This window comes from Ictidomys tridecemlineatus, chromosome 13 (assembly GCF_052094955.1).
Source record: "Ictidomys tridecemlineatus isolate mIctTri1 chromosome 13, mIctTri1.hap1, whole genome shotgun sequence".
In the NCBI taxonomy this organism is placed as follows: domain Eukaryota; kingdom Metazoa; phylum Chordata; class Mammalia; order Rodentia; family Sciuridae; genus Ictidomys; species Ictidomys tridecemlineatus.
The window spans coordinates 43,329,224-43,355,545 of NC_135489.1; the positions used below are offsets into that span (position 1 = coordinate 43,329,224).

Genomic DNA, 26,322 nt, shown 5'->3' on the forward strand with positions numbered 1-26,322 from the left:
AAAAGATATGGGAACGGGAGGAAGTAGAAATAAAATGCTAGAGGGATGTTTCATGTCAGAGTAGTACAGGCTGATTCAGTGAATTATATGAAAAGAAATAATATACACTTTTTTTTTTTTTTTAACTGTTGCTGGGGATTGAACTCAGGGCCTTGCACGTGCCAAGTAAGTTGTTCCACCAAGCTATACCCACAGCTCTTGGCTTTTCAAGAAGGCAGCATTTCAGCTGGGCACAGTGGCTCATGCCTATAATCCCAGCCACTCAGGAAGCTGAGGCCGGAGGCTCTCAAGTTCAAAGCCAGCCTCAGCAAAAGTGAGGTGCTAAGCAACTCAGTGAGACCCTGTTTCTAAATAAAATATAGAATAGAGCTGGGGATGAGGCTCAATGGTCAAGTGCCCCTGAGTTCAATCCCTGGTACCCCTCTCAAAAAAAAAGAAGGTGGTGGTGGCAGCATTTCACAGAAAGTTGAGTGAATATTCAAACAAGAAAATGTTTTGATTGGATGAATTTTTTTCCAGATTATTTTTAGTAGAGCTTACAATAAAGTGAGTACAACTTTGGAGAACATAGGTACACACCTGTGTACACACAGATCAGGAAGTTGGATTTTCTAGGTCTCCAGAGGCTTCTCCTGGACCCTCCCAGTCAGTAGCCCTGGAGTGACCAGTGTTCTGGTCTTTGTCACCACAGACGTGTCTTGCCTGCCTGTCACTTCACATGATAGAACCACACAGGACAGGCTCTGGTCTGCCTGGCTCCTCTCTGTCCAATCCAGGGGAATCCATTCTGTTTTCCTCATTGTGTGGCTTTTAATTTCTATCGTTTTTCATAATGTCATCGAGGAAGAGAGAAATGCCCTTAGAAAGGGTGAGGAAAAGGAATGTGTGGTGTGGGTCTGATGACTTTTGTGTTCACTTCTAAAATGCCCCTTCTCCATCACACAAGCATTATGATCAAATATTGTAAATATTAAAAAATATTCAAGCCCAGTTGACTCTGCCATCCAATATGATAGGCACTAGCCACAAGGAGCTAAGTTAAAATTTGCATCAATTAACATTCATTAAGATGAAAAATTCATTTCCTCAGTCACACTAGCCACACTCAGGTAGCTACCATAGTGAATGGTACAGATAGAGAACCCTGGTGCAGACAGAGAACATTCCCATTACTGCAGAAAGCTCCACTATCTAATAGCTCCCTCCTCCTCCTCCTCCTCTTTCTCTTCTCCTGATTTAAGGATGTTATGGTGGGTTTGGTTTTGTTTAATTATAAATTATTGTTTAATTATGTGGCTCTCAGATCATCATCATCCTGCTTTCTCTTTCCTGCATTATCCCACCACCTTGGGGGAAGAAATAAGTGATCGAATCCTGGTACCATATTCACGTTTTAATTTTGAGAATGTACCATAGCTTCTCCTACTTTGGGGCCTTGGCAGTACTGCCTAGAACCGTCTTTTCAGCACCCCAATGTTTGTTAACTGCTCATCCATAAGATCTCATCTTAGTCTTTCTCTGGGGACCTTCCCATCCTCCCCCGCCACCCACAAGGCTGGACTAAGTGATCCTTCCATTAAGCTGCTGTAGTAACCATACCTTCTCCTACCCTGATCATGTGCATTTCTTGGTCTCTCTCTTCCACTGTTCAACAAGCATGGAAGGCCAGGGCCCAGTCTGTCTTGTTCTTTGGTTGCCTAGCCAGTGCCTGGCACTGAGGAGATGTTAATAAACACTGTGGAGGGAAAGAACAATGGGCTGCACAAGGAAGGAGCAAGAACCACCTGGCTTAATACTGGGGTAGGCTTCCTTTCCCTGGGACCTTCCAGAAGGGGCTTAGCAGAGACAGCTTTCCATCTGACCAGCTTTTGGAATATCTTCGGTGCTCTCAGCTGCTTCTTCAACAGAGTAAAGGCACATCCAAGTCCTTTGTACTCTTTCTGGTTAGAGTTTATGGCTTTCCTGTCTTCAGAAGTCATACTGAAAGACTTATGCAGACAAAGAAGATGATGGGGGGAATGATTAAAGGGAAAGATAGATGGAAAATGGAGTTGAAGAAGAGTGATAACATGTTAGAAAATTCTGCTGCATCTATCAACAGGAAGCTGTTCTTAGCCTGACAGGCTGTGTCTCCCAAAGCTGAACAACCTCCCAGGGAGGCAGCCATAACAGGAAAGATATTTTACCAGGAGAGGGGACAGAAATCCCAAGTCAGACTAGCTTGAAAAATAAAGATGGTGGCCAGGCACAGTGACACATGCCTATAATCCCAGCAGCACAGGAGGCTAAGGCAGGCGGATCACGAGTTCGAAACCAACCTCAGCAACTTGGTAAGGCCCTGTCTCAAAAATAAAATATGAAAAAGGGTTGCAGATATAGCTCAGTGATTACATGCCCCTGGATTCAATTCGTGGTACCAAATAAATAAACATGGTTATTTTCCCAAGTAGCAAGAAATCTGGAAATTGGAGGCTCAGAGTTAGTTGATTCAGTGAGGACCCAGATTCTTTACAATTCTCAGCTCTGCTGTCCTGAGCATTGGATTCATTCTGGCTTCCTAGGCTTCTAGGGAGAGGACTATGGCATTGTTGGTAGGGCATCCCACGCAAGATCTCAATATCTAGGTAAAGATGAAAAAGTGTCAGCTCCAGTCACTGGAAAGGGGAGGGTATTGCTACAATTGCATTCAATGAAGCAACTTGCCTGGGGCAGTGGGGCATGCCTGTAATCCCAGCAGTTTGGGAGGCAGAGGCAAGAGAATCGAGTTCAAAGCCAGCCGCAGCAAAAAGCAGGATGCTAAGTGACTCAGTGAGACCCTGTCTCTAAATAAAATATAAAATAGGCCGGGGGATGTGGTCCAGTGGTCAGGTGCCCCTGAGTTCAATCCCAGGTACCCCCCTCAGCCAAAATGAAGCAACTAGAGGAGATGGGATAGATACTGAATGATAGCTCCAGCCACCATTCAAATGCCAAGACTTCCCATCTCATGTACTGTCTCCCAGCCCCAGTCTATGGATTTTAAAAGTTCTTTCAGTCTATGCCCATACAGAAAATAGCAAATGAAATCCCGACTTTATTAGCTAATATCAGTTAATGCCTTAGAAATGACTGTGTCCGAGGGAACATGTACAGAGCAAGAAGAGCCCAGAGATGGGGAGAGAGCCTAGGAAGGGAGCCTCAAGGTCTCAGCAAGACCAGTTCTAATCCTTGCCCCTAAGAGTTAATCCCCTATCCTCAGCTGAAGAAACTGGTTTAATTTTAAATTTAGCAATATCCATCCATTTATGATTTACAGTGTAAATGGCATATATTCTGAGAAATCTGGAATCCTTCAACCAATCAGTTATGCTTTAATTTTTTTTTTCCCTCCTTCTATGGAGACCTCGGAGTTAGAAGCTGTGCTGAATGAGGTCACAGTCTAACGACAATATTAACCCTGCAAATCTGTTCATTTTCGCCTGAGCACCCTCAGGCAGAATAGAGAACGTGTCCAATTGAAAAACTATTACAGACTCCGCAGTACGGGGATGGGCTGGATTGTAACAGGGAGGGTGTGTGTGTGTGTGTGTGTGTGTGTTTTGCCAGGAAATAAGTTTCTCAAAGAAGTCAGGTAGTATGTCTCTTAAAAATAGGAGTTATATGATTGCTTTTTTAAGAGGAAAATGTGTTTGCTTTCATCCACAATTTAAAATGCTACTTCTAATACTTGTGAACCTTAACTGTCTTATATGTCCTACCATCTGTGATTTTTTAACTTTTCCCCTACCCAATATCCCTTTAACTCCCTCTCTTTGTGCATTGTAAACATCATTTTGTGCCTTTAATCTCTATTTTGCATTATTAAAAATACCCAGGAGTAGAATAAAGAATAGTGAACACCTATGAACCCACCAGCCAATTTAAGAACTAAAAGACTAACTCTTTTTTTCTGTGATGATTTCTGGGCTCTGTTTAATTCAGCGTGCAGAGAGGCACCACACAGATGGAAAACATTTTGTGCAAAGGCCCAATCACCACTCCGTTCATAGTGGATGTTGAGTTTCAGAAAGCACATGCAGTCTCAAGTCTTGCTTGGACATGTGGTTAATGCTAACTAGACTAACAGTTGTGCCCCAGGTAACTCCTCAAGCTGTTCCAGATCATGAAACCTATGATGTTTTGCAAATTTATATTTTATCGTGCTGTGTTTTAAGCACAAAGACTTGATGACTTCCCCTTTGTAATCTCCATCAAAGGCATTTTTCAAAATCCCCTTAGTAGCCTTATCACTGGCTTTGGCACACATTGTGTGTGTGTGTTTGAAAACAGTCTCCGGCTAAATTATAAATCTGAAAGGATATGTGTATTCTCAGTCTTACAGAATTCATACATAAATGCTATTTTAGCTTATTCCTCCATTGTATACTCTAAATATTTGACCCTCATTCAATGCCAGAGACCTGACTTGACTTGTCTGTGGTTTGGGCTCTAATTTGAAACCAATCAACCCTGTTTGGGTAGTGTTTGAGACACTTATATTGTGTCCATGGAAAAGATATAATATTTTATTTTCTCAAGGGTACAGTTTCCTAAACATGCTATGGCTGCCACCACACGCTGTTCCCATCCTGGTCTGGTGGCTCAACTTGCACCTCTGCCTGTTCAGGCTACTTATTGCCATGACAACATCTTCCTCACTTCCACTTGGGGCACCTGGTTTCTTCAGGCACAGAATGTGAGGGTGATCTGGCTGCAACATCTGTCACCCTATTGAACGCTAGGGTTGATTCGGTTGATCTGGCCGAATAGGCGGGTGTCCCCTTCCTCCCTCACCGCTCCTCATGCATCCCTCCCAAAGCTGCACGTTCCATCCCAGAAGATGACCTTCTCTGACAGAGGAGGACGATTCTTCCGTAAGGATCTATGAGTAGCTGCTCTCTCCTGCTAGAACTTCCAAACAAACTCTCAAGAAGTGAGGCACAGAGAAGAGCCACTTGATCATGGTTCACAAGCACATATTTATCACCTGAGGGTACATTCTTTTCAAAGTGTCCCCAGACCCACAGTCTCATTGGAAGAGAAACAGGGAACAAGCTGGTACAAACAAGTAGAATATCAGTTTGTTTTTGGTTTTGTCTGTTTTCAATACTGTGGTTTGAATTTAGGGCCTTAAACATTCTAGACAAGTTCTTTACCACTGAGCAACATCGCCAGCCCTCCGTTGATTTTTTTTCAATCTGTTGACTAATAAATGTATCATACCTCTTTGTAAGGTTGTAACTATGTGAGCTGATGGTTAGAACTATTATGCCCTCTTTTTCTTAATTCAAAAAACAGAAATTTAAGAAAACACTGTGAACATAGTGCCGAAGGTCTGTTTTGATGCCATGTGCATAGCAATGAGGAAGTTTCCAAAGAGAAGTATAAATCATACATATTTTATTTAGATGTATATTATTTTAAGTGTTGATTATCTTTTCATTTGGGATGAATAGAATTTCTCCATGTGCCGTTTACCAATTGTTAAATGTGAGAATTCATTAGTATAATAAACCCTCATCGCCCTCAGAATTACTCGAAATGAACATTCGTTCAAGCTCCTGGATTTTAAACACATAAAAGTTTTCTTTTGTTACAGAATTTGTTTTTCTGATAATCATTCTAACAAAAGGGAGAGAGCTTGATGATTTTTCAGATTTTATTACCAAGTGAATATCAGCATTATCACTGGCTTATTTTTTTATGATCTATGTATTTCCTTTCCACTGATAAGAGAAACAATGTCTAAACTTGCTTATCTCTCTGTAGGACAGTCGACCCAATATGTCAAGACCTCTGATCACTAGATCCCCTGCATCTCCACTGAACAACCAAGGCATTCCTACTCCAGCACAACTCACAAAATCCAATGCGCCTGTCCACATCGATGTGGGCGGCCACATGTACACCAGCAGCCTGGCTACCCTCACCAAATACCCCGAATCAAGGTAATCTGGAATATGGGAGAATCAGACTCAGAAGTGCATGCATTTGATGACTTAACTGTTTTTCCTTTGACCAGCAGAGCAGCATGGCCTGGCCAAGGCCAGAGGTAGAACACAGGCTGCAGAGGCTGCTCTTGGACGTGTCTGTGCATCTTCCCCCATCACAGTTTGGCCTGCAGCCTAGTCGAGTACATGTACAAATGTCACTCAGGAGTGGAGTTCTTTGATATTTTGCTCAACCAAGCAAGATCTTTATGATTCTCAATGTCATACAAAAGGGACGATGATTTTCCCCCCACCCCACCTCCTTTTTTTTTCCTGTCCTCTTCTTCTTCTAAAATATATATTCTTAAAAATTCTGACAATCTTTTTTTAATCTATTCTAATTAGAGAGATCACTTGGCCTATCACTTTGTGAACTAGGAAAAAAAACCTGAGACACTCTTATCAGTTTCTTATCAGCTTCTCATCAGCACCATATTTAGAATAGTATGCAAAAGCCCAGGAAGCCAAGATAGTCTTGTTAAAAGTCAGGGGTGGAGGGAGCATACAGGTCAAGGCATATAAATAGTACCAAGAGGGAAAACAGTTTACAAATAGGTAGTGTACATTTATGATTATCCTCACCCACCCCTTTCTAAAGGAGTTCCAAGGAAGAAATTTCCTTTGCACCGTGGGACATTCCCCACCCAGCCACTGGCTCTGCCCAGATCCTACATGGGAATTTATCTTCACCAGCTTAGCTGGCAGCTGAGGGAGGAGGTATGAGCTCATGTGGGCCAATGTCAGGAGAAAGTGTGTTTCTCTACTTTCTTCTGTTCCTTGAAATTAGAGATGCACTACCTGGGCTTCCAGAGGGCACCAGTTTGCATTTTTTTTTTAAGAGAGACAGAGAATTTTTTAATATTTATTTTTTAGTTTTCGGTGGACACAACATCTTTATTTTTATGTGGTGCTAAGGATTGAACCCAGTGCCCCGCGCATGACAGGTGAGTGTGCTACCGCTTGAGCCACATCCCCAGCCTACCAGTTTGCATTTTTAAAGACTGTCACATAAAGTGACCCATACCTGCTAGCTTATAGCCTAAGTAGCTAGTACTGAATAAAACTCAACATCATCCTGAAAATAGCATGAAGATTGCTGCTTTGTTTTCTAGTTTTTTAAATCTCTGACAACTGATATTTTAGAAAAGTGAAAAAGAAAGATGAAATATTTTTTTGATTTCCAGATTTACTTTCCCTAATCAAAATGAAATGTTGTTAAAAAATCGATTTCTATTCAATCATCCACAAAACTATTTTAAAATAAAAAAATAACTATTAGTATTGAGTCTCTACTTCCCTAAGTAGATGCTACAAAATCATGTTATACTAATGGCTATTTTTAAGAGTATTATTATATAAATAGTGTTCTTTAAAAAAATGCATTTTTCCATTCCTGCTAACTTTTGCTAATATAAGTGCCAACAACAGGAAATCACTGTTGGCCCTTCAGAGGAGAGTTAATTCCAGGAGCAAGCCATAAAATGTGCATGAGCATCAAATAATCAATCCTCACTGGTATGAAATTCACTGGTCTATAACCTTTTGCCTCAGTTTGCCTTTTAAACTTCTGATATAGGAGGGAAGTTAATACAGGTGCAGGATACCTTGTCTGAAGGGCCTGGGATCAGGGATGCTTCAGATTTTGGATGAGGGGGCGTGGATATTTGCATGTAAGTAATAAGATCTTTTGGGGATGACACCCAACTCTAAATACAAATTTCATTTATATTTTATATACACCTACATATGTAGGCTGAAGATAGTTCTGTACAATATTTTTAATAATTTTGTGCATGAAATAAACTTTTATAGAGTGGAATTTTCCATTTGTGGTATCAGGTTGGCACTCCAAAGGTTTTGGATTTTGGAGCATTTCAGAATTTGGATTTGGGGGTTAGGGATACTCACCCCATAGTATGCCATTTCTCCATGCCTTAGGCAGCTGGTTTTCTTCTAGCTGCTCATTGCAGCTGGGTGAGTCTCGTTCCCTGACTAATATCCCATGGGATTTGGCTCTTTGTGCAGCTCCCTGGTCTCACCTAGCCTCTTAGCACAGGTAGAAGATAAAGCATTAAAGACTCTTTTCCTTTAGCTCTCCTCTTTCAAATAATTTGCCACTTTTATCATTTTGATGCTGCATGTTTTAGATAAAGACCTCAAATTGTGTCTCACTTGAAGAGTCTTCTCCCTCTCTCTCTCACCACACCCCTGTACCAGGGGAATCAAACACAGGGGTGCTTTACCAATGAGCCATATACCCAGCCCCCTTTCTCTGTTTCACTTTGATACAGGGTCTTGCTAAGTTGCTCAGGCTCTTGCTAAATTGCTGAGGCTGGCTTTTGAACTTGCGATCCTCTGTCTTAACCTCCCTAGTTGCTGGGATTATAGGCTTGTACACAGCGCTCAGCCATTAGGGATTCTTTCTTAGTCTGACTTGCCAAAAAAGAGTCCATTTTTGTCCCTTATTATCCACACCCTACAAATGCACCAGATTCCTCAGATCTCATTATTCTCTAACCTATAGTGCCTTATGGTAGTGGCCACATGCAGCTTAAAATGTGACCAGTCCAAACTGGTCAGCCTTCTAAGTGAAAAAGACATACTGGATTTTTAAGAAATAGTACCGGAAAGAAAATTCTATAAAATATCTCAATAATTCTATTGACTTCATGTCAGAATGATAATTTATTGAGTAAAGTATATTATTAAAATTAATTTCACTTGTTTCTTTTTACTTTTTTAATGTGGCTACTAAAAAAAATATAAAACTGTAGTGTCTTATTTTCATTTCTATTGGATAGTGCTAAACCATGAATAGATGTTTACGGATCTAATTAAACCTGCCCTTTCCCCAACCTAATACTTATACACATCAAAAATTTAATTTCTCTTTCACCAACATAATTATGAAAGAATGGTTCATCTTCCTTTCCCAAACTTTCCCTGTGTTTCTTGTCATGAGAGCAATTGCAAAAATCTTTCCTCCACCCCTGGGGCACTAGGGATGGAGACCCAGACCTTATGCATGCTAAGCATGGGCTCTACCACTGAGCTATATCCCCAGCCCAAGTAAAATTGATTTGATCTGTTCGTTCTGTGTTTGGACGCAGACTTTTCTATTTGCCTAGCAGTTGTTAGGTGGGCAGGTAGGTTTGATGGCTGACTGCCTGTCTTCTATCTTGTAAAATAGGCACACATATATCTTCTTGCAAGGTTATTGGAAGGATTAAATGTGATTATGAAAATCTTGCCTTGGCCTTTTGCCCAACACTAGTATAATCTTCTGCCAAACCCGGCAATTGTTTCTTTTTAGACTGCCTTCCAAATTCCACATAGATCCCATTCCTTCCTTTTCTAGGCCAGGCAACAGCCTGACACCTGGATTACCAAGTTCTCAGGGAACTCCTCACCTGCACCTCTTGTCCTTCCTCTTAAATACCCCCACCTCATGCTTATACTTATCTTTAAGAGATATTTTTAGCTTATATCAAGATGCTTTGAAAGGAGCCTTACAAGGTAACTTCTGTTTGGGTTGCTCATGCCTAGGTCAGGTGACACTGGCTTCAGATGTTGGACTGACCATTGTTTGTTGCTTTGCCCCTTCTTGGGTCTTATGGGTTTTTGGGTCAGTAATTAAATGGTTATTTCAAAGAAGCAGTCACTTCCTGGGCCCAAACCCACATTTGAATAGTCAAAGATACAGAGAAGCAGCAGATCTTCCTGCTGTCCTGGAGGTGTCGGTGTGCTTCCAATTTCTGGGGAAATTTCTTTCATAGTATTAACCCTTTGGGGTTGAATCTTGGGACGTGAGGTTGCTCCACCGAATCACAAATAACTCCCACTCTGCTTCTCTGGATTCTAGGGAGTGTCTAGCACTTCCTTTCTTATAGGACCTCTCCTGCCTGACCCAGTTAAAGCCCTGCTTGCCCTCTCACCTGCTTCTTCCTTGGGGTAACCCAGAGGAAAGTTCTGGTTTTGTTTTTTGTTGGTTTTTTTTTTTTTTTTCCCTAAGACTCCAGTGGGGGATTATAGTTGAAAAGTACTCCTTTGTCCATAACACAGGATGGGGCTGGTAGGGGCCCAGCTGAGTGGTTCAAGTGCTTGCCTAGCATGTGTGAAGGCCCTGGGTTATGTCCCCAGCACCAGGCAAATTCCTTTCTATAAGTTCCAAGGTCCTACAGGGAAACTTATTCCCTTTTGAGATATTGTAGATGATTTTCTGTCCTATCTCTTTTAACCTGCCCTCTGAACAATCCCAGACCACTGTCCCCAAAGAGTGGTGTGCTGTCCTCTACAACTGAGTATCAAAAGTACCTGGGAAGCATTAAAATGTCATTTGAGGCTCTGCCCTAGACCAATAAAACAGGAACCTCTGCAATTTTCCTAGGAGGTCCTGGTGTTCACCATCTGGCTTTAAACACCACCAAGATGGCTGGTCTCTGCAAAGGAATATGGGCCTCTTCCTGAATGAATAGTTCATGCTGCATCATAATGGCCATTTCACCAAATGGTAAAACCTTTCCATCGTCATTTCTTTTATACCAAGTTTAGTGTTTGCCCACGTTTATTTAAAAAAAAAAAAACTCCAAGTGGTGATTCAATAAGCAGCTGATTTTTATGTCTCCCAATAAGGTTAATCATTCCCATTTTTTCACTTCTACCATCAGATGTGTTTTGCTAAAGATACCGATGTTTTCAAATCAACTGAAGTATTTTATCCATCCAGGATATACTCAGTCTTCACCGATGTTTGAATAAGATGCAAATTAGTTCTTTGAAGGTGTACACAGGACAAAGGCTGGCTTACACCATTTCAGGGATAAACACTGATCCCTTACGGAGGATCCTGAGTCTCTAATTCTGATGGCCAGTTTGAATTGAAATTCTCAAGAGAAACACCTTGTTCAGATCTGCAATAATTTTACATCAAGTTTTCAAAATGCCAGAAAAAATGTATCACTAGAAAGAAAAATATTTAAATGGATATATAAAGAAGGGAGAACATGCCAGGCCTGGTGGTATGTGCCTGTGAGCCCACCAACTCAGGAAGTTAAGGCCGGAGGATTGCAAGTTCAAGTTCAGCCTGGGCAATTTAGTGAGGCCATCTCAAAAATAAATAAATAAATAAATAAAAAGGTCTGGGAATTTGACTCAGTGGCAGAGTGCCCTGGGTTCAAGTCCCAGTACTCAGTGGTGGGGAGAGAAAAGGAAGACAGAATATATTTTATTGAACAGTCTGTTGGATTAATACATAGCTGGTGTCTAGACACATGGGAGGGAGGTGAACTCTTATCTTGTCTTGGACCCTACAAATTTTTGAACCAGGGATTTTGAACCCAAGGTTGCTTTACCACTGAGCTATGCCCCCAGCCCTTTTTTATTTTTTATTTTGAGACAGGGTCTCGTCAAGTTGCTGAGGGCGGCCTTGAACTTGGGATCCTCCTGCCTCAGCCTCCTGAATTGCTGGGATTACAGGCATGCAGCACCATGCCCAGCTCATCTTTAAGAGGTCTTGGCATAAGGTGTGATATGAAAAATACATTCCAAAAATACAAAAAAATCAGTAACTGCTTTAGAGAAAGACACATACCTGAGTTCAAAGCTGGGCCTCTTTCATCCTTTACTATCACCTCTAACAAGACCAATCTTAGTAGCAGCTTCCTTGATGAGTATTCAGACATTTTTAAACCAGGAAGTGGGATTCTACAAATTATCAGGACCCATGGGGTGCCAGTAAGGTGGGGGTCTCAGCAAAACAAGAGCTCACTGTCAATCAATGACCCACAGGTAAAAGAGATCTTGTTCCAGTCCCTAAGCCATCAGATCTGATGGCTTGACAGAGCTTTTGTGTATTTTAAACCCAGTACATGAGTTAACTCCCACATAAGTAGATTATGCTAAATTGGTCGCTCTGAAATAGCAGCAGAGTTACTAAGCACACTGGCGTATGTAGGTAATTGCAAAACTCAAAAGAGACTCTACTTGCAGCTTTGCAGTCGACACCCATGGCCACCCAAGGGGTGTGTGTATTCGGAGCTTTGGGGTGGAGATGCCAAGTGTGCGTGCCTTGCCAACAGTGATCTGGCTTCTGGCGTGCGTCACTCTTGGATGTGTTAGCCATTACAGGATTGTTTCTGTAGAGCTACACTGAGAGAAACATCAGATGAGAGCAATATTAAAGGATTGGCTTATACAATTGAATTCTGTCCTTTGGTTTTCTATGCATTTGTCCTAAGCCAGCCTAGGGAGCTTCCTGGAATCCTGCTTCAGGACAAGGGATCCTGTGCCATTGCATTCTATAACTCCCTGGGTCCAGATTTAACACCATTGTCCCTAGACCTGGGTCCTGCAGTGTCGTCATGCAGCCCCATGTTTCATGGATCTCAACAAAAATGCCCAAACAATAAGTGCCTAGACTTTGCCAAACAGTTTGCTGAACTTTCTTGCAAACTTATTGCATGGCATTGAATGGAAAGCTTTTTATGGTAACCTGCCCTTTAGATCCTCATGTTTGGTAATTCAATGTCTATATTAAATTAAAGAGAATAGTTTACTGGGGATTTTAAAAAGAGTACAAATCAAACGGCTGTAATAGTCCCCACACAAATGCAAAGGAGAAAATATCCCTGCTATTGGAAAAACTCTTAAGGAAATGCATAAAATGATGAACAGCTCTGATCTGAAGATTGGCTGCTCTTTCGAAAAAGCAAATTAGTTTACAGAAGGATTTAAGGAGAAGGGGGGAAGAACACCTGGCAAGTGGAAAATGGAGAGCTTCTCTAGGGTAACAGGGAAATTTTCCTCTTCTCCATCTCTTCTTTTCATCTTACAATATTGCTTTTCCAAAATTGCTCCTCTGGTAGATAGGCAAAGAATAAATGAAACAATTGGCTTCAAAAGATTTTTTTTTCTGTTTTTAACAGTGAAACTGGGTTTTCTGTTTAGGGCAGAAAAGATCATCTTTTCTTAACTTTCACTGTAGTGATGGGGAGCTCGGCAAACTTCCTTTGCCACCAGGGACAAAATAGGTCTCACTTTTAAACAATCTGACTTCTAGTATCTTGTACTAGAGTGTCATTTAGAGGAAAGACCGTCACACAGTGTCTGCAGTTCTCCCTGTCATGTTCTGTCATTAATTTAGCAGATTTATTATGTACTGCCCAATGGCTGATAAAAATCCTCCCTCTCTTGTAGTTTCCAATAGAGGGGACAAACAGTAAACAAACCATCAATAAGCAGTATTTCATTAAGTCTCAGGTGAGATTAAGAAATGGAGGGAACTATGCAGGATACGTGTTGTTTAGCCCTTTCTATTATAAAGTCTAAAAATTTAATTTTATTCCCACATGGTTATTTCTCCCCAAGAACCATCTTGATTTGTTCATCTAAATTTTCAAGACAAAATCTATTTTTCCTTTTAGATTTAGAAGCAGCTTCTTGTCACATCAGTGTCCTAAGTCACACCTGATCTGTGATTACTGGCATCTTTTGAGTCCTGTTATTCATTGTGAGCTGATGGGTGGCCAATGGGTCTGTTCCCCCTTCATCTCAGTGGGAGGGAACCTCACAGGAAGCCTGTCTCCTGGGCTCCTGGCCCTGGGTGTGGGTGGCTGGAGGGCAGATCCTCTTAGATTACCTTGCTAGTGCATTACCCATAATACTGTCTCTGATTAACATTTTCTTTCAATCTGCATTTATTGATCACTAAACTTATGTTTGGTTTTGAAAAAAATACTGAATTAAGAGACACTGAAATACAGGCTTATAGAAGCCCCACAGAGGCAAATAATCTCAACACTGACTTCTTCCTAAGCCCATTCCTCCTTTTTCAGGTTAGACATGGGAAGAAGGTGAAGGCCACCCTGTCAGCCACAGGCCCTTTGCTCATGAGCCCCTGCTGGTTCCTTAATGGCAGAGAGTAACTTTGGAGTAATACTGGGAGTCACAATATGGAACAACTCAGTAAGAACCGTGGGTGGGTCTATTCTCAACTTTTATTAACTTCTCACTTGTGAGCAACCTGCCCTCCTCTTAGATAGAAACCCGCCTCCTTGCAAAGCTCTCTCTCTCTCACTTAGTTTTCATCCTTGCATTCTTGGGACCTAGTACTGTGCCTGTTGCAAAGCAGACAGTCACAGGTTTGCTTAATATGTAAATGAATGAATAGGAATCACTGTACTCAGAGGTCAGATCCTCCCAACAACAGAGAGCAAATGATTTAATAAAGTTCTTTAAATTATAAAGTAAGTTCAAAGGTTTGGTTGGGTTCATTACACATATTACCTCATTTATGTGCCATGATAACCATGTTAGGTCAGAGGTAGGGACAGCACTGACCCCACTTTTCAGATAAGTCACTGAAACTCTGAGAAGTTGAAGTGACTCAACCTTCAGGGGAAAGCCAGCATTCCAGTCCCTACTCTGACTCTAGGTCCTTACTCTCTCCTGTCTAGTCACAGTTATTCCCAACTGCAGGGGCATAACAGAATCAACGGGGACCCTTAAGAATAAAAACAATGGAGACCCAGAAAAGAGGATCACAAGTTTGAGGCCAGCCTCAACAATTTAGCAAGATGCTTAGCAACCTAGAGAGCCCTCAAAATGTCTCAAAATAAAAATTAAAAAGGACTAGGGATGTAGCTCAGTGGTAGAGGACCCTGGGTTAAATCTCCAATAAAAAAAAAAATTGAACAATGCCTGAAGCTAGGGGTATAGCTCGCAGTGGTAGAGCACTTGCCCAGCATGGATGAGGCCCTGGGTTCAATTCCCAGTACCACTAGAAAAAAAAAAAGCCTGAATGGCTGGGCTCAATGGTACACACTTATAAGATTGGAAGTTTAAGACCAGCCTCAGCTATTTAGCAAGACCCATTCTCATAGTTTAAAACAAAAATTAAATGGGAGGGGATGTAGCTCAGTGTTAGAGCACCCCTGGGTTTAATCTCCACTACTTAAAAAAAAAATTAAATAAAAAAACCCCAAAATAAACAAAATAAAAAAACAAGAAATACTTGGCTCTGCTCCCAAAGAATAATTTTATTGGTTTGGGGTAGGGACCTGGGCATGGAATTTTTTTATTTTTATTTTTAAGGCTTTCCATGCTCAGCCATGTAGTCTGTATGAGTCTGTTTTCTGTTGCTATAACAGAACACCTGAGGTTGGAAAACTTATAAAGAAAAGATTTATTTATCTCATAGTACTGAGGTCTAAGATCATGATGATGGCATCTGCTCAGCTTCTGATGAGGGCTATATGCCATCATGCACAATTGGAAAAGTGGAGGGGGAAGTAGGCATGTATAGATGAGAGGTCACATTTCAAGAGAGATCAGAGGAGTGCCAGGCTTGCTTTATAACAAACTGCTCTCATGAGAACGGATTCATTCCTGCAAGACCTAACTCACTGCTGCAAGATCTAATCTGGGCTGAGGAGAACCTAACCTGATTCCTTCAAGAAGGCAGTTAATCCATTCATGAAGTTGGTACCCCATGACACTAATCACCTCCCACTAGATCCCACCTCTTTAAGGTCTCACCACCTGTCAATACTGTTACCTTGGAGACCAAGATCCATCACAGGAAGCTTTGGGAGACAAACCATAGCATAGACCATCACACCACCTTTCAGAAGTGTGTTGTAACAGTGGTCTTTTAGCCAAGAGGGCAGGTTATCTACAGTATTTCAAGCTGCTTTATTCTCAAGGTGACCTCTACCTTATTTCCTAGTCATCAAGAGCCTCTCGGTCAACCCTGAAGCACCTGCCACCCCTTCCCTGCCAAGGTAGCCAGAGTTCCTTGGACAGTTACTTCCCACCGGGAGCAACCTTCTCTCTCTACCTCATTGTTATATAAGTTCCATGCTATGATTTTTCTCTGTGTATCATGACTTTTAAAGGTTTGAATGGGATACATGGGTCTTGTTCCTAGGTGCTGGTGGGTTTCTGAAAGTTCTTTTTCTCAGGCCATCCAATGTACAAGTCTGTCTACAGCAATGAACAAAGTTGGCCTTGGACCAAAGACCTTGCCATTTGCCTGATGGCTGGTTGGTTATGACTGTGAAGAGAAACTGTTAGCAAAACAGTCAATGACCAGCTCTGACCCCAGCCCAGTGTCCCCACTGGAAGGAATGGAGGACACTAGGACCCTGAGGGAGCTCTTCAGGGTGGAAGTACCTAGGCCTTATGTCAGTCACCTCCTTCCTCCTGGGACCCTCCATTCTGCCCCTCCAAGGCAGTTTTGTTTCTACACAAAACACAGGCATGCACATGCATGCTCGCGCCAACCCAGAAAGATTTTCTTTCTTTCTTTCTTTCTTTTTTAATGCCTTTGCAAAATAGACCTTCTAAACTCATGCCCTGGGTTTGGTTTGGGGTACTAGGGATTGAACTCTGGGGCTCTCGATCACTGAGCCACATCCCCAGCCCTATTTTTTATTTTTTAATTAGATACAGGGTCTCACTGAGTGGCTTAGCGCCTGTGCCATTGCTGAGGCTGGCTTTAAGCTTGCAATCCTCCTGCCTCAGTCTTCCTGCGATTACAGGTGGGCACCACTGAGCCTGGCTTTGCCCTGGGTTTTTAAGCAAATAAAAGACCCCCTGTAGGGTCTTGCACGCTGTGCCCAAGTGCTTGATAAATAGCAACTGAACACTGAAAAAGTTTTGCTCTATATTTCTCTCTCTGACTTGGGGCAACTCTGCCTTCCGGGCCCTGCTATGTGAATCATTAGGTGCGTGGGTGACCCTAGGACTTGACAACTGGCCTCCTTCTATCTAGGCAGCCAAGATTTACATCCTTTTTATCCTTCAAGACACAAACTAGAAAGAGATTTTCTAGCCTCGTTACCCTGAAGGGAAATAATGATGAGCCAGACTGACAGAAGGATGACCCCTGCTCTCCTCAGTTGATACCTCCTCCTAATCCCTCTCCCCATTGGCATTGCCTCAGGGAGCTTGGGAAAATGCAGGGTCCTGAGTTCCACCTGCTTCTTACTTGATCTGTGTCTGACAGGAAGCATCGAGCAATTCACATGCATCACCCAATCTGCAGGGTAGTACAGAGAGGGGTTAAGGTATCAACAGGCTGCTGTGAGCACCATGGGGCCTTGGAAGGAGACAGCCTGGGAAACAAGGCTTTTTTTTTTTTTTTTTAATTGATTCTGGCATGATTCATGTTGCTTAAGACAATAATACTAAGTGTACTTGTTTTTGATCTGGTGTGATGAATAGTGTCATTGAGCAAGGCCAAGGTCATTTTTATTGTTTTTCTAAAATCATATTTTCATGTTTTCCCCTCACCCTGCAAGGAAGCACTTTTATAATACTAAAATGCTATGGTCTATTTATTTGTTTGAAAAATTAATGAAGTATTTCATAGAAGATTCAGGTAATTTCTTGCAAGGTTAATATGTGAAAAGTACGTTCCAGTTTATTGTGTTCTCAAGAACAGTTCCATTAAAGGAGCGGAAATGCTTAAATATCTTTTCATACAGTGCAGCTCGTGAATTTCATACATCTCTTTTCTGGGGCTCACTTTGGTGCAATAAAGTCTGTAGTTTCTGTCAGGCACATAACCATGATTTGGGATTTAGCACTTCATTTGGGAGCTTCTTTACAGCAAATAGTGACCAATATTAAAACATTTTACATGAACTTCCAAAAGACAAACTGCATTTTGGCTGTGGAGGGAACTTCGAAGGCATTCAACCACTGAGCCACAACCCCAGCCCTATTTTGTATTCTATTTAGAGACAGGGTCTCACTGAGTTGCTTAGTACCTCACTTTTGCTGAGGCTGACTTTGAACTCTGATCCTCCTGCCTCAGCCTCCTGAGCTGCTGGGATTACAGGTGTGCACCACTGCACCTAGCAGTTTTTTTCTTTTTTATTAAACCAATGCAAAAAAAAATAAGCATTTCCAAACAGAAGCTCTTATTCACGACCAAACATATTTATATGATTTTCATTTAAAATTTGAGCAAAATCACTAGCCTCAGTGGCACACGCCCATAGTCCCAGCCACTTGGAAGGCTGAAGCAGAAGGATCATTTTGAGCCTAGGAGTTCCAGGCCAGTCTAGCTAACACAATGAGCTCCAATCTCTTAAAAATAAATTCATTCATTCATTCATTAAAATAAATATTGAGCATTTAAAAATAAATCTCCTATGAGTAGTTTCTTAAAGTCACACTGAAAAATATCTCTTGGGCCCCGTGAACACATCATTGCTCTCTACTGGAACCTGAGTTGTGGAAGTAGAAGAATCCTGTCCATCACATCTACCTGACAGTTAGCTCACTATGGTTACATAAGTCACCTGTGAAAATATCACTTATTTTTGTCAAAAATGCAGGATGCAGGCCTCAATTAGATGAATGATCAGTATTCAGCTTCTTCTGAAAGATTACTTCCAAGATGACAATGAATAGAAAGTGGCAAGCTTGTCCCCAGGAGCTAGCTGAAGTGAGTGAATAAGCCCTCTGTGCTCCTGGAGGGGGCATCAGAAGGTGTGTGGCAGGAATGAGAAGTCACATGTCCTCTTGCAAGGTGTGTGTTTTCATGCAAAATTGTATCCCAGAGGCTCCAGAAACTCCAAACGGGTGGCAAAAGAAAATGATGAAAACCACCCTGAGGTTTCAGTTCCACAGTTTTATCAGCTATTTGTGGACTGTCTGGATCTAATGAAATACTGTGTCCATGGAGATGGCACTGTCCCTGGACAATGGCATTGCCCCGGACAATGCTGCTTAAATGCCATGTGTTGTCAGGTTGCTTAGAAATGACATTGCTGTTTATCTTTTTTAGTGCCAATGATTATTTTTGCTCTTATGCAACTTTTCCTATCGTGTGCCCCATATTGAGAAGATAAATTACAACCATGCCTAAGTTAACCGGAGCTTTCAAACAGTGGCAGACCTTGCCAGGCTGGGAGGGCTTCATAACAAAGGTGAATCTGAGCTCGCCTGAACTTGTTGAAGCTGTGTGAGTTCCAGGACTCCCACCCAGCCTCGTTAGGCTCCATGAGGCCCCTCCACCCTCCAAAAATTGATCTCTTAAAAACAACTTAGAAAGCCCTGCAGGCTTTAGATCTCGCCTAGAAAATAAAAACTCTCCTAGTCTCAAAGTAGCTCAGTCAATATAAAAGATGAAAGAAAGAAAGAAAGGAAAAAAAAGAGAGAGAGGGAGAGGGAGGGAGGGAGGGAGGGAGGGAGGGAGGGAGGAAGAAAGGAAGAGAGAAAGAGATTGATTTTTAAGGGTATCTCACTGATCTGTCATTGAAAGGCCCTAAGGAAAGTACTTCATTAAGATGTCATTAAGATGATACCTGTAGAAGGAACAAGATGGCATGAAGGAGGGATTGTGAGAGAATTATTGGATGTATTAAAATGGATCGGATTAAAGGTTGTAACAACCAAGGAAACCATTTGGGAAAGTTCCTTTCTTCACCTGCTAGATGTCTCTGATGATTGGAAAAGCTGAACAGCAGAGATTTGCTTTTATTTTCAATTACATGGCATTTTAGGCTCTTGAGGAACTCATGTGTAAATTTTTATGCAGTATTTTAAAACAGCAAAAGTATTTCTTTTTCATCCAAAACTTCTGAGTGAAGTTAAAAGAACAGCAAGTTATGAGAAGCAATGTTATCAAATGACTACTCAAGCTTTTCAACTTCTATATATGATCACCTTAAAAGAAAGAAAAAAAATAAGACGTTCCTATTAGGCAGCAATCTTCTGCTATAGATAATTTTCAGGTTAGAGCATGGTTCTGTCTTTTTTTGGAAGGGATGGGGAGGAGTATCTATAGATATACCTACTGTCCAGTGTGCCTATAGACTGGCTTGTTGCCTATGGTAAATTCTGGAAATATGATCAACCAAGCTTGAGCCCAGCAGGGTGTGGACAGTTGCTCAAGACACACACCTACAGAATGAACATTGTTGGCTGTGGGGCTGCCAAGGGCAGAATGCTGTCAGCGGCCTCCTTGGGTATTTCCCAACCACACACAACCGCCAGTGTTGTCTTTGAATTGTGAGCTGATATAAACTTATATTTTTTCACATGTCATTTTGACTTGGTGACTCTTTAAGTAACCATGAAACATAAATTAAAAATCTTAAGCTTCTTAGAATGGATCATGATCCATCTATTTAAATGTCTAATTGCTTTTTTTAAATATCTCATGGATCTATCATGATGTGAAGAAGCAATTAGGCATTTAAAAAGAGAACATTGGGTGATGTGGGTATTTGAGGTATTCCTTTTTTATTATTTATATATAATAGTGGAATGCATTACAATTCTTATTACACACACACAGCACAATTTTTCATATCTCTGGTTATATACATAGTATACTCACACCAATTCGTGTCTTCATACCTGTACTTTGGAGAGTAATGATCATCACATTCCACCATCATTAATAACCCCATGCCCCCTCCCTTCCCCTCCCACCCCTCTGCCCTATCTAGAGTTCTTCTATTCCTCCCATGCTCCCTCTCCCTATCCTACTATGAATCAGCCTCCTTATATCAGAGAAAACATTTGGCACTTGGTTTTTTGGGATTGGCTAACTTCATTTAGCATTATCTTCTCCATCCATTTACCTTCTTTAGCATGTTTCTATACTTTGGAAGCTGTGTGAGGAGGACTCTTGTCCTAATTTCAGCTTTCATCTCTTCTTTGAAGGAGAAGGTTTTTTTAGACACTCACAGTCCTGGGGCTAAATCTCCTCCCCTTGGCTTTGTCATTGTAAAGTCAGCCTAGATTCTGAATGTGTTTGAAAACTTCCTCCTCACTGTGAAGTCACACAACAACAGGACATATCTTCTTCATTCATCTGATCACTTTTTGATACTCTGAATATTTAAATGAGACTCAATTGCTGTGTAAGATCCTTGAATGATGTCAGTAATGCAGGTGTGTATGTGTGTGTATGTGTGTGTGTGTGTGTGTGTGTGTGTGAGAGAGAGAGAGAGAGAGAGAGAGAGAGAGAGAGAGAGAGAGAAAAGAGAGGAGTGAGAAGAAGGTACAGAGGTAGATTCAATCATTTTTGTCCATACAGCTGAAAAGTGTTCAAAAGCATTTACCTGGTCTCTAGGTAAACTATATATTTGTTCTTTTTATTAAATACTGTTAAGCCTGTGGTTTTTTTTTCTTATACATACTCAGCCAAAGATTTACATGCTTTCATTTTAAGCTGCTGTTTTGTTGGCACGATTGCAAGTGGAAAAACTGTTCACATGGAATAGAAATAGCTGGCTTGGCCATCATGTAATTGCTATGATGCTTGCATTTAGAGGGATGAGTGTGACATATTCCAAAACTCCATATTAAAAAAAAATGGAGTTTGCCCCCACTCAACACCAATGAGTGGGGGCAAACTCCATTCCTGTCCTGTCCTCATCGATGACCACAGAACAGTATAGAGTAGGCCCCTGGACAACAGCAATCCCAGGGGGATGGGCCCGGAGTCGGCTCCATCTGTTAGAGATACTGATGACATGGATGGAAGAGTCAAGAATGTTTCAACACACAGGAAGGCATTGGTCCCATACATATGGTTGCCAATATCGAAAAGCCCAGGACTAAGGACAGACTTCATAGATAGCTGACATTCCTTGGGAACGTTTGCAGAAGAGTTTGTCCAGTCACAAGAAACCTAGAGCACAACTGCAAGATGAAGAAAGATTGGCAGGAGATGCCACAGCAGAGGAGACTGGTGTTCTAGGACAGATGGACATTCAGAGTCGGAGACAGCATCATATGCCCAAGTTTGGTTTTGTTTTCGTTTGTTGGCAGTGCTGGTGATTGAACCTTGGGCCTCACACATGCTAGGCAAGTTCTCTTCCACTGAGATGCATCCCCAGCCCAAAATTTTAGTATGCCTAAGGTTTTCTTGGTGGGGGGGGGGAAGAGAAGGACAGCATCACAGACAAGTTGGCCCTCCCTCATCAGGGAAAGTAGACCACATAGCTCAGCACTCATCAGCGAGTGACATGATGGCTCTGTGCCCTGGTTTCCTCCTTAATATAACTAACATATTACTTGTACATGCTTGCTAGAACTGTTGTGCAGACTTAAGCAGATAATCCATAAAGTTTTCTAGCAGAGTGCCTGACACAAACTTTCAATAAATGTTAGCTATTATAGTATTTTTTTAGTGAATGGTAATTATTATTATAAAGTGGGAAACATATTCTAGAGTTTTAAATGTAGACAAATGACTAAGGAATATGTCAAAAAATATCTCCCAATGTAGAACAGACTGTTGGGAGGAGGGAGGGGTGGCTGTGGGGGCAGGCTTGTGTACTTATGTTCATGCTTGCCTGACCAAATAAAAAGCAAGAGAAAACCTAAACAGAAACCGTGTTCACTGGGGGGAAAAATTTAAAAAAACAAAAAACAGTTGGGCTTCCAGGAAAGTTATATCTGATTCTGGACAGATCTTAGAAAAATAGCTATTTGCCCTAGAAATCATTTTAAAACAGATACTTGTTCAAACCATAGAGCGAGCCTATGTGATCTTAAAAGTTTTCTTTCAATTCAGTGGGATTTTATAGAGAGTCAGAATTCTGTTTGGGGGTATAACTCTTAATCTCCTCAAAAAGAAGGAACATCTGCCAGAATGTCGTGAGCCCATGCCAGGTGCTTTACAGAGGGGTAGAGGGTCCCTTGGCCTGAGAGGAGTAGGTTCAAGCCAGACTACACAGCCCAACTGCCTGATGGGAGTTCTGGCATCCTTGTTTATTAGCTGGCTACAGCATCCTCACCTGTAAAACGGGGACCACAGTACCACCTCAGGGTTCTATAGACCCAGAACCATGCCTAGCACTCAGTAAATACTGGACAATGCAGGTCTTATCGGATATCCATTTGTTCCTCATAAGAATTCTTTGAGGTAGGTATTGTCCCATTTCACAGATAAAGAAACCAAAACTCAAACAGTTGTGGTCTCAAAGATGCTAAAGCCAGGTTTCAAACCCAAGTCTGAGTCAAAGCCGAATTTTCTAGGGGCTGCTAAGACATGACTGAATGTGCCACCAGTAGCTCTCTTGTGAGCAACGGTGCACCACGGCCTTAGGTTGACACAGGAAGGTTGACACACGAAGAGAAATGTCCTTCGCTTGCTGTATCGCTACCTCCCCCACTGTGTTCTTCCTGAATTCTGTGGCTGTACTCAAGCTGAACCCTTGGTCTCAAATTTTTTCTCCATGCCCTTTCGCCCATTCTGCTTATTCCCAATGATACCTCATTTTCTGTGGGAAGCCTTCCCACCCACCTTGGCTGGATCTCTCACCTCTGTCCCTCCCCAGCACCCACTCAGACTGTACCATGCTCCATTCAAGAGGCCCACAGAGCACTGGGTACATGATGGGTGTTCAATAAATGTAGCAAAAAAGAAGACTGCTTATGTAAATTCCAGTGATTTTTTCAAAAAACTCAAGATCATTATACAATTTTTTTTAGTAAACAGTCAATGTACCCCTCTTTTAATTTTTTAAAATTTTCTAGCCCAAGAGTCATGAAGAGAACTCCTAAAATTCCTAGAGAGCAAGCAATGCCCTCAGGACATTGAGCTGCCCCTGAGCTGTCAGTACCACCATCAGGATGAAATCTCAAAGATGCTGAATTCCTGCGTTGTTATTATACTCAGAGTTTTTCTTATATAATTTAAACTTGCATTTCCTGGCTTCTCTACTTTCTTTGGTTCTATATATCATTTAAGAAAATGATGCTGCCTCAGGGAACAGGTACTGGGAACATTACTTCCCCATAAGTAGGTAAAGATTTGTTTTGTTTTTACTTAAAAATTATTTTCTCCCTTCCCTTAAATTACTTCTATCCATTTCTATAACAAGCTCTGAAATGATTTTTATCTGTGATCATGAAATATAGATGAAATTTACCAAGTCTGGAAACTCTAAAGAGCTATTCCTAGAATTTTTTCAGTTATAAGACTTCAAGCAAATTAAATGCTGTTTGTGATCCCTCAGACTTCTAAAACAGTAAATTGTAATTTTTTTCACATTGCAATAATACCCAGCAAAGATTTCTTCTTAAAAGAAATCTTTTTATTATAAATATTTAAAAATAAATTCATAAATAGGTTTAGAAAAAAATAGGAAGAATTCAGTCTTGAACCTCATGTTTCAAAAAGTATCAGATATTAATCTAGGATTTCTCTGCCTTTCCTTCCTCTTTGTTTACTTCCTCTCCATCTGAGCAGAAAAGAGAAGAAGGTATCTTTTTTTTGCAACACTGTCTCTTCTATTCATGTCTCCTTCCTTCCCTGCTGTCCTGAGGGCAGATTCACCCAGTAGTCATAGCTCTCCCTAGGCCTCAGGTTCCCAGGAATGCACACACACCCACCCACACACAATTGTGCAAGCACACACAAGCATACACACCTCCACCCAGACCTCTACTCTGTTTGCCATCCACCTATGTTTCAATTATGTCCTCAACTCTGAGGTCAGAAACTTGATTGGGAATCCAAGTTAGAATACTTAAAAAACAAACAAACAAAAAATCAGAGTCAAGTTTGTGAAAACAAAGTAATTCAATAGAAAAATACTCTTTAAATCAGATTTTTAAATGCCCTCCCAAATGGTGAGCTCATGGCAGATTGCTTTACTATTTTGCTGCTTTTCACCATCTATACTTTAACAATTTTCAACAATGAGTAGGTATCACTTTTATAATTTAAAAATATCTCCAAATGCCAAAGAGGTCATTTAGAAGTGGCCGCTGAATCTCTTTGCCAGCCAAATAAATCTGAACCAGAAACTAAATGAAATCTTTTCCTTAAATCCAAACCATATTTTTCTGTGGCTTGGAAACCCAGAGGTAGAGGAATAAAAGGTGTTTTTTTGGCAAAGGAGAACTACATGGTGCCCTGCCCTTTTCTCATCCTCTTTATCCCTTGGCCGGGCTTTTCACTTCATTCCCCAGGGATCAACTCCACCCTCCCTGGGCAAGTCCATCCTGCAGCAGGAGTGCTCCCTCTGTAATTATCCTGTGTGGAGCAGCTGTGGAGGGCTGAAAGGATTATCCAGCTTGCCTCTAGGTAAAACAGAGCCTGGTGTCATGTGACTGGCATGGCCAGGACCTGACAGGGTGTTCACCATGCAGCAGCAGCCTGGGAAGGAGTGGGTGTGTGGAGCCTGGACACAGAAGGTGGCCTCAATAGGGTTGAATTTCCTTTGCAGCCACAAATCCCATGGGAGTGTGTCCAGATTAAATGTGAGGAAACAGCAAATAACGTATAAGGTGCATGGAGGCAGATGTGTACTGCTTCTCCCAGGACCAGTTTCCATTTCCCGAGTCCCCACGATCCCCCTGTTCTGACACTCCTTTGCTGTGCTCAAAGCAACCTCAGAAGTCTTGGGGTGCTTCATTTTGGTTTGCTTTGGTTTGATTGGGTTTAGGATGTGAGAAGACATCCCAAATGAAGTCCCAGAGCATCCACTTTTTGAATGCCAGTTATCAAGCACATTTGTTTACCTACAAAATTGATAATAACCAAATAACATTAGCTATTGGGACATTGAGCTCTATCAAACTAAAACAATGAAACATTTCCCAAGGGAAATGTTTTAAATACAAATGAAAAGGCAGTATAGTTAGTGGTCAAGAAAGCAAACTTTAGATTCAGACCTGGGTGGGCACCCAGGCTCCATCATTTAAAAGCTATATCCCTTTGGCCAAGTGACTTAGCCATCTGGGCTTGTTTCTTTGTCTATGAGATGAGAAGAGTAAGCCATTTCAGAGGATCATTGTGGAGATTAAATGATATAAAGCCCTTAAGAAAGCCAGGTCCCTCTTTGGTACATGATACTATTCACCAAGTAGTAACTAGCATTAGAGCGGTAGTCCTCCAATGGCTTCAATATGACAGTTCTCCACATATTGCACTAGGGGCAGCACAGAGAGGTTTGGAGTAGCTCTGTGTCAACCCAGCTATGGATCCTTGAGGGTTATATATTTGGGACTCTGCTTATACGTTTTTAAACAGGAGGCCAAAGTAGGTCATCCTGGGGATCTTTCATTTCTAAAAGTGTGGTTGACTTTTAAGGGTGTGCTGTGACAGTGTAAAGTGAGAACATGACTAACAGCATTTCAAGCTAATAACATTAACTTGCTCTTCTTTCCTCTCTCTGTTCAACTTCATTTTTACTGGTTTTCAACTTAATTGAGACTTACTTGGCAAACTTTAAAAAATACAGATGCCTAGGCCTTGCTCCCACCCAACTACATCAGAATAACTGGGAGTGGGCCCCAGCGTCAGTATTTTTTAAAAGCTCTCCAGGTAAGTCCA

General features: G+C 41.5%; 1 protein-coding gene across 4 annotated transcripts in view; it reads left to right on the forward strand.

The window, feature by feature from the left end:
• The window catches only part of Kctd1 (potassium channel tetramerization domain containing 1), a 97,379-nt gene that overhangs the window by 43,908 nt on the left and 27,149 nt on the right, over positions 1 to 26,322 (forward strand). For 3 of the 4 annotated variants that reach the window (XM_078030217.1, XM_021728931.3, XM_005329053.5), the window contains exon 2: positions 5,788 to 5,966. In XM_078030217.1, coding sequence (XP_077886343.1) covers positions 5,788 to 5,966 — 179 coding nt within the window. Of the gene's footprint in view, positions 1 to 5,787; positions 5,967 to 6,881; positions 6,988 to 26,322 lie in introns of those variants that run through there. The other variant, XM_078030218.1, reaches the window with a different exon arrangement.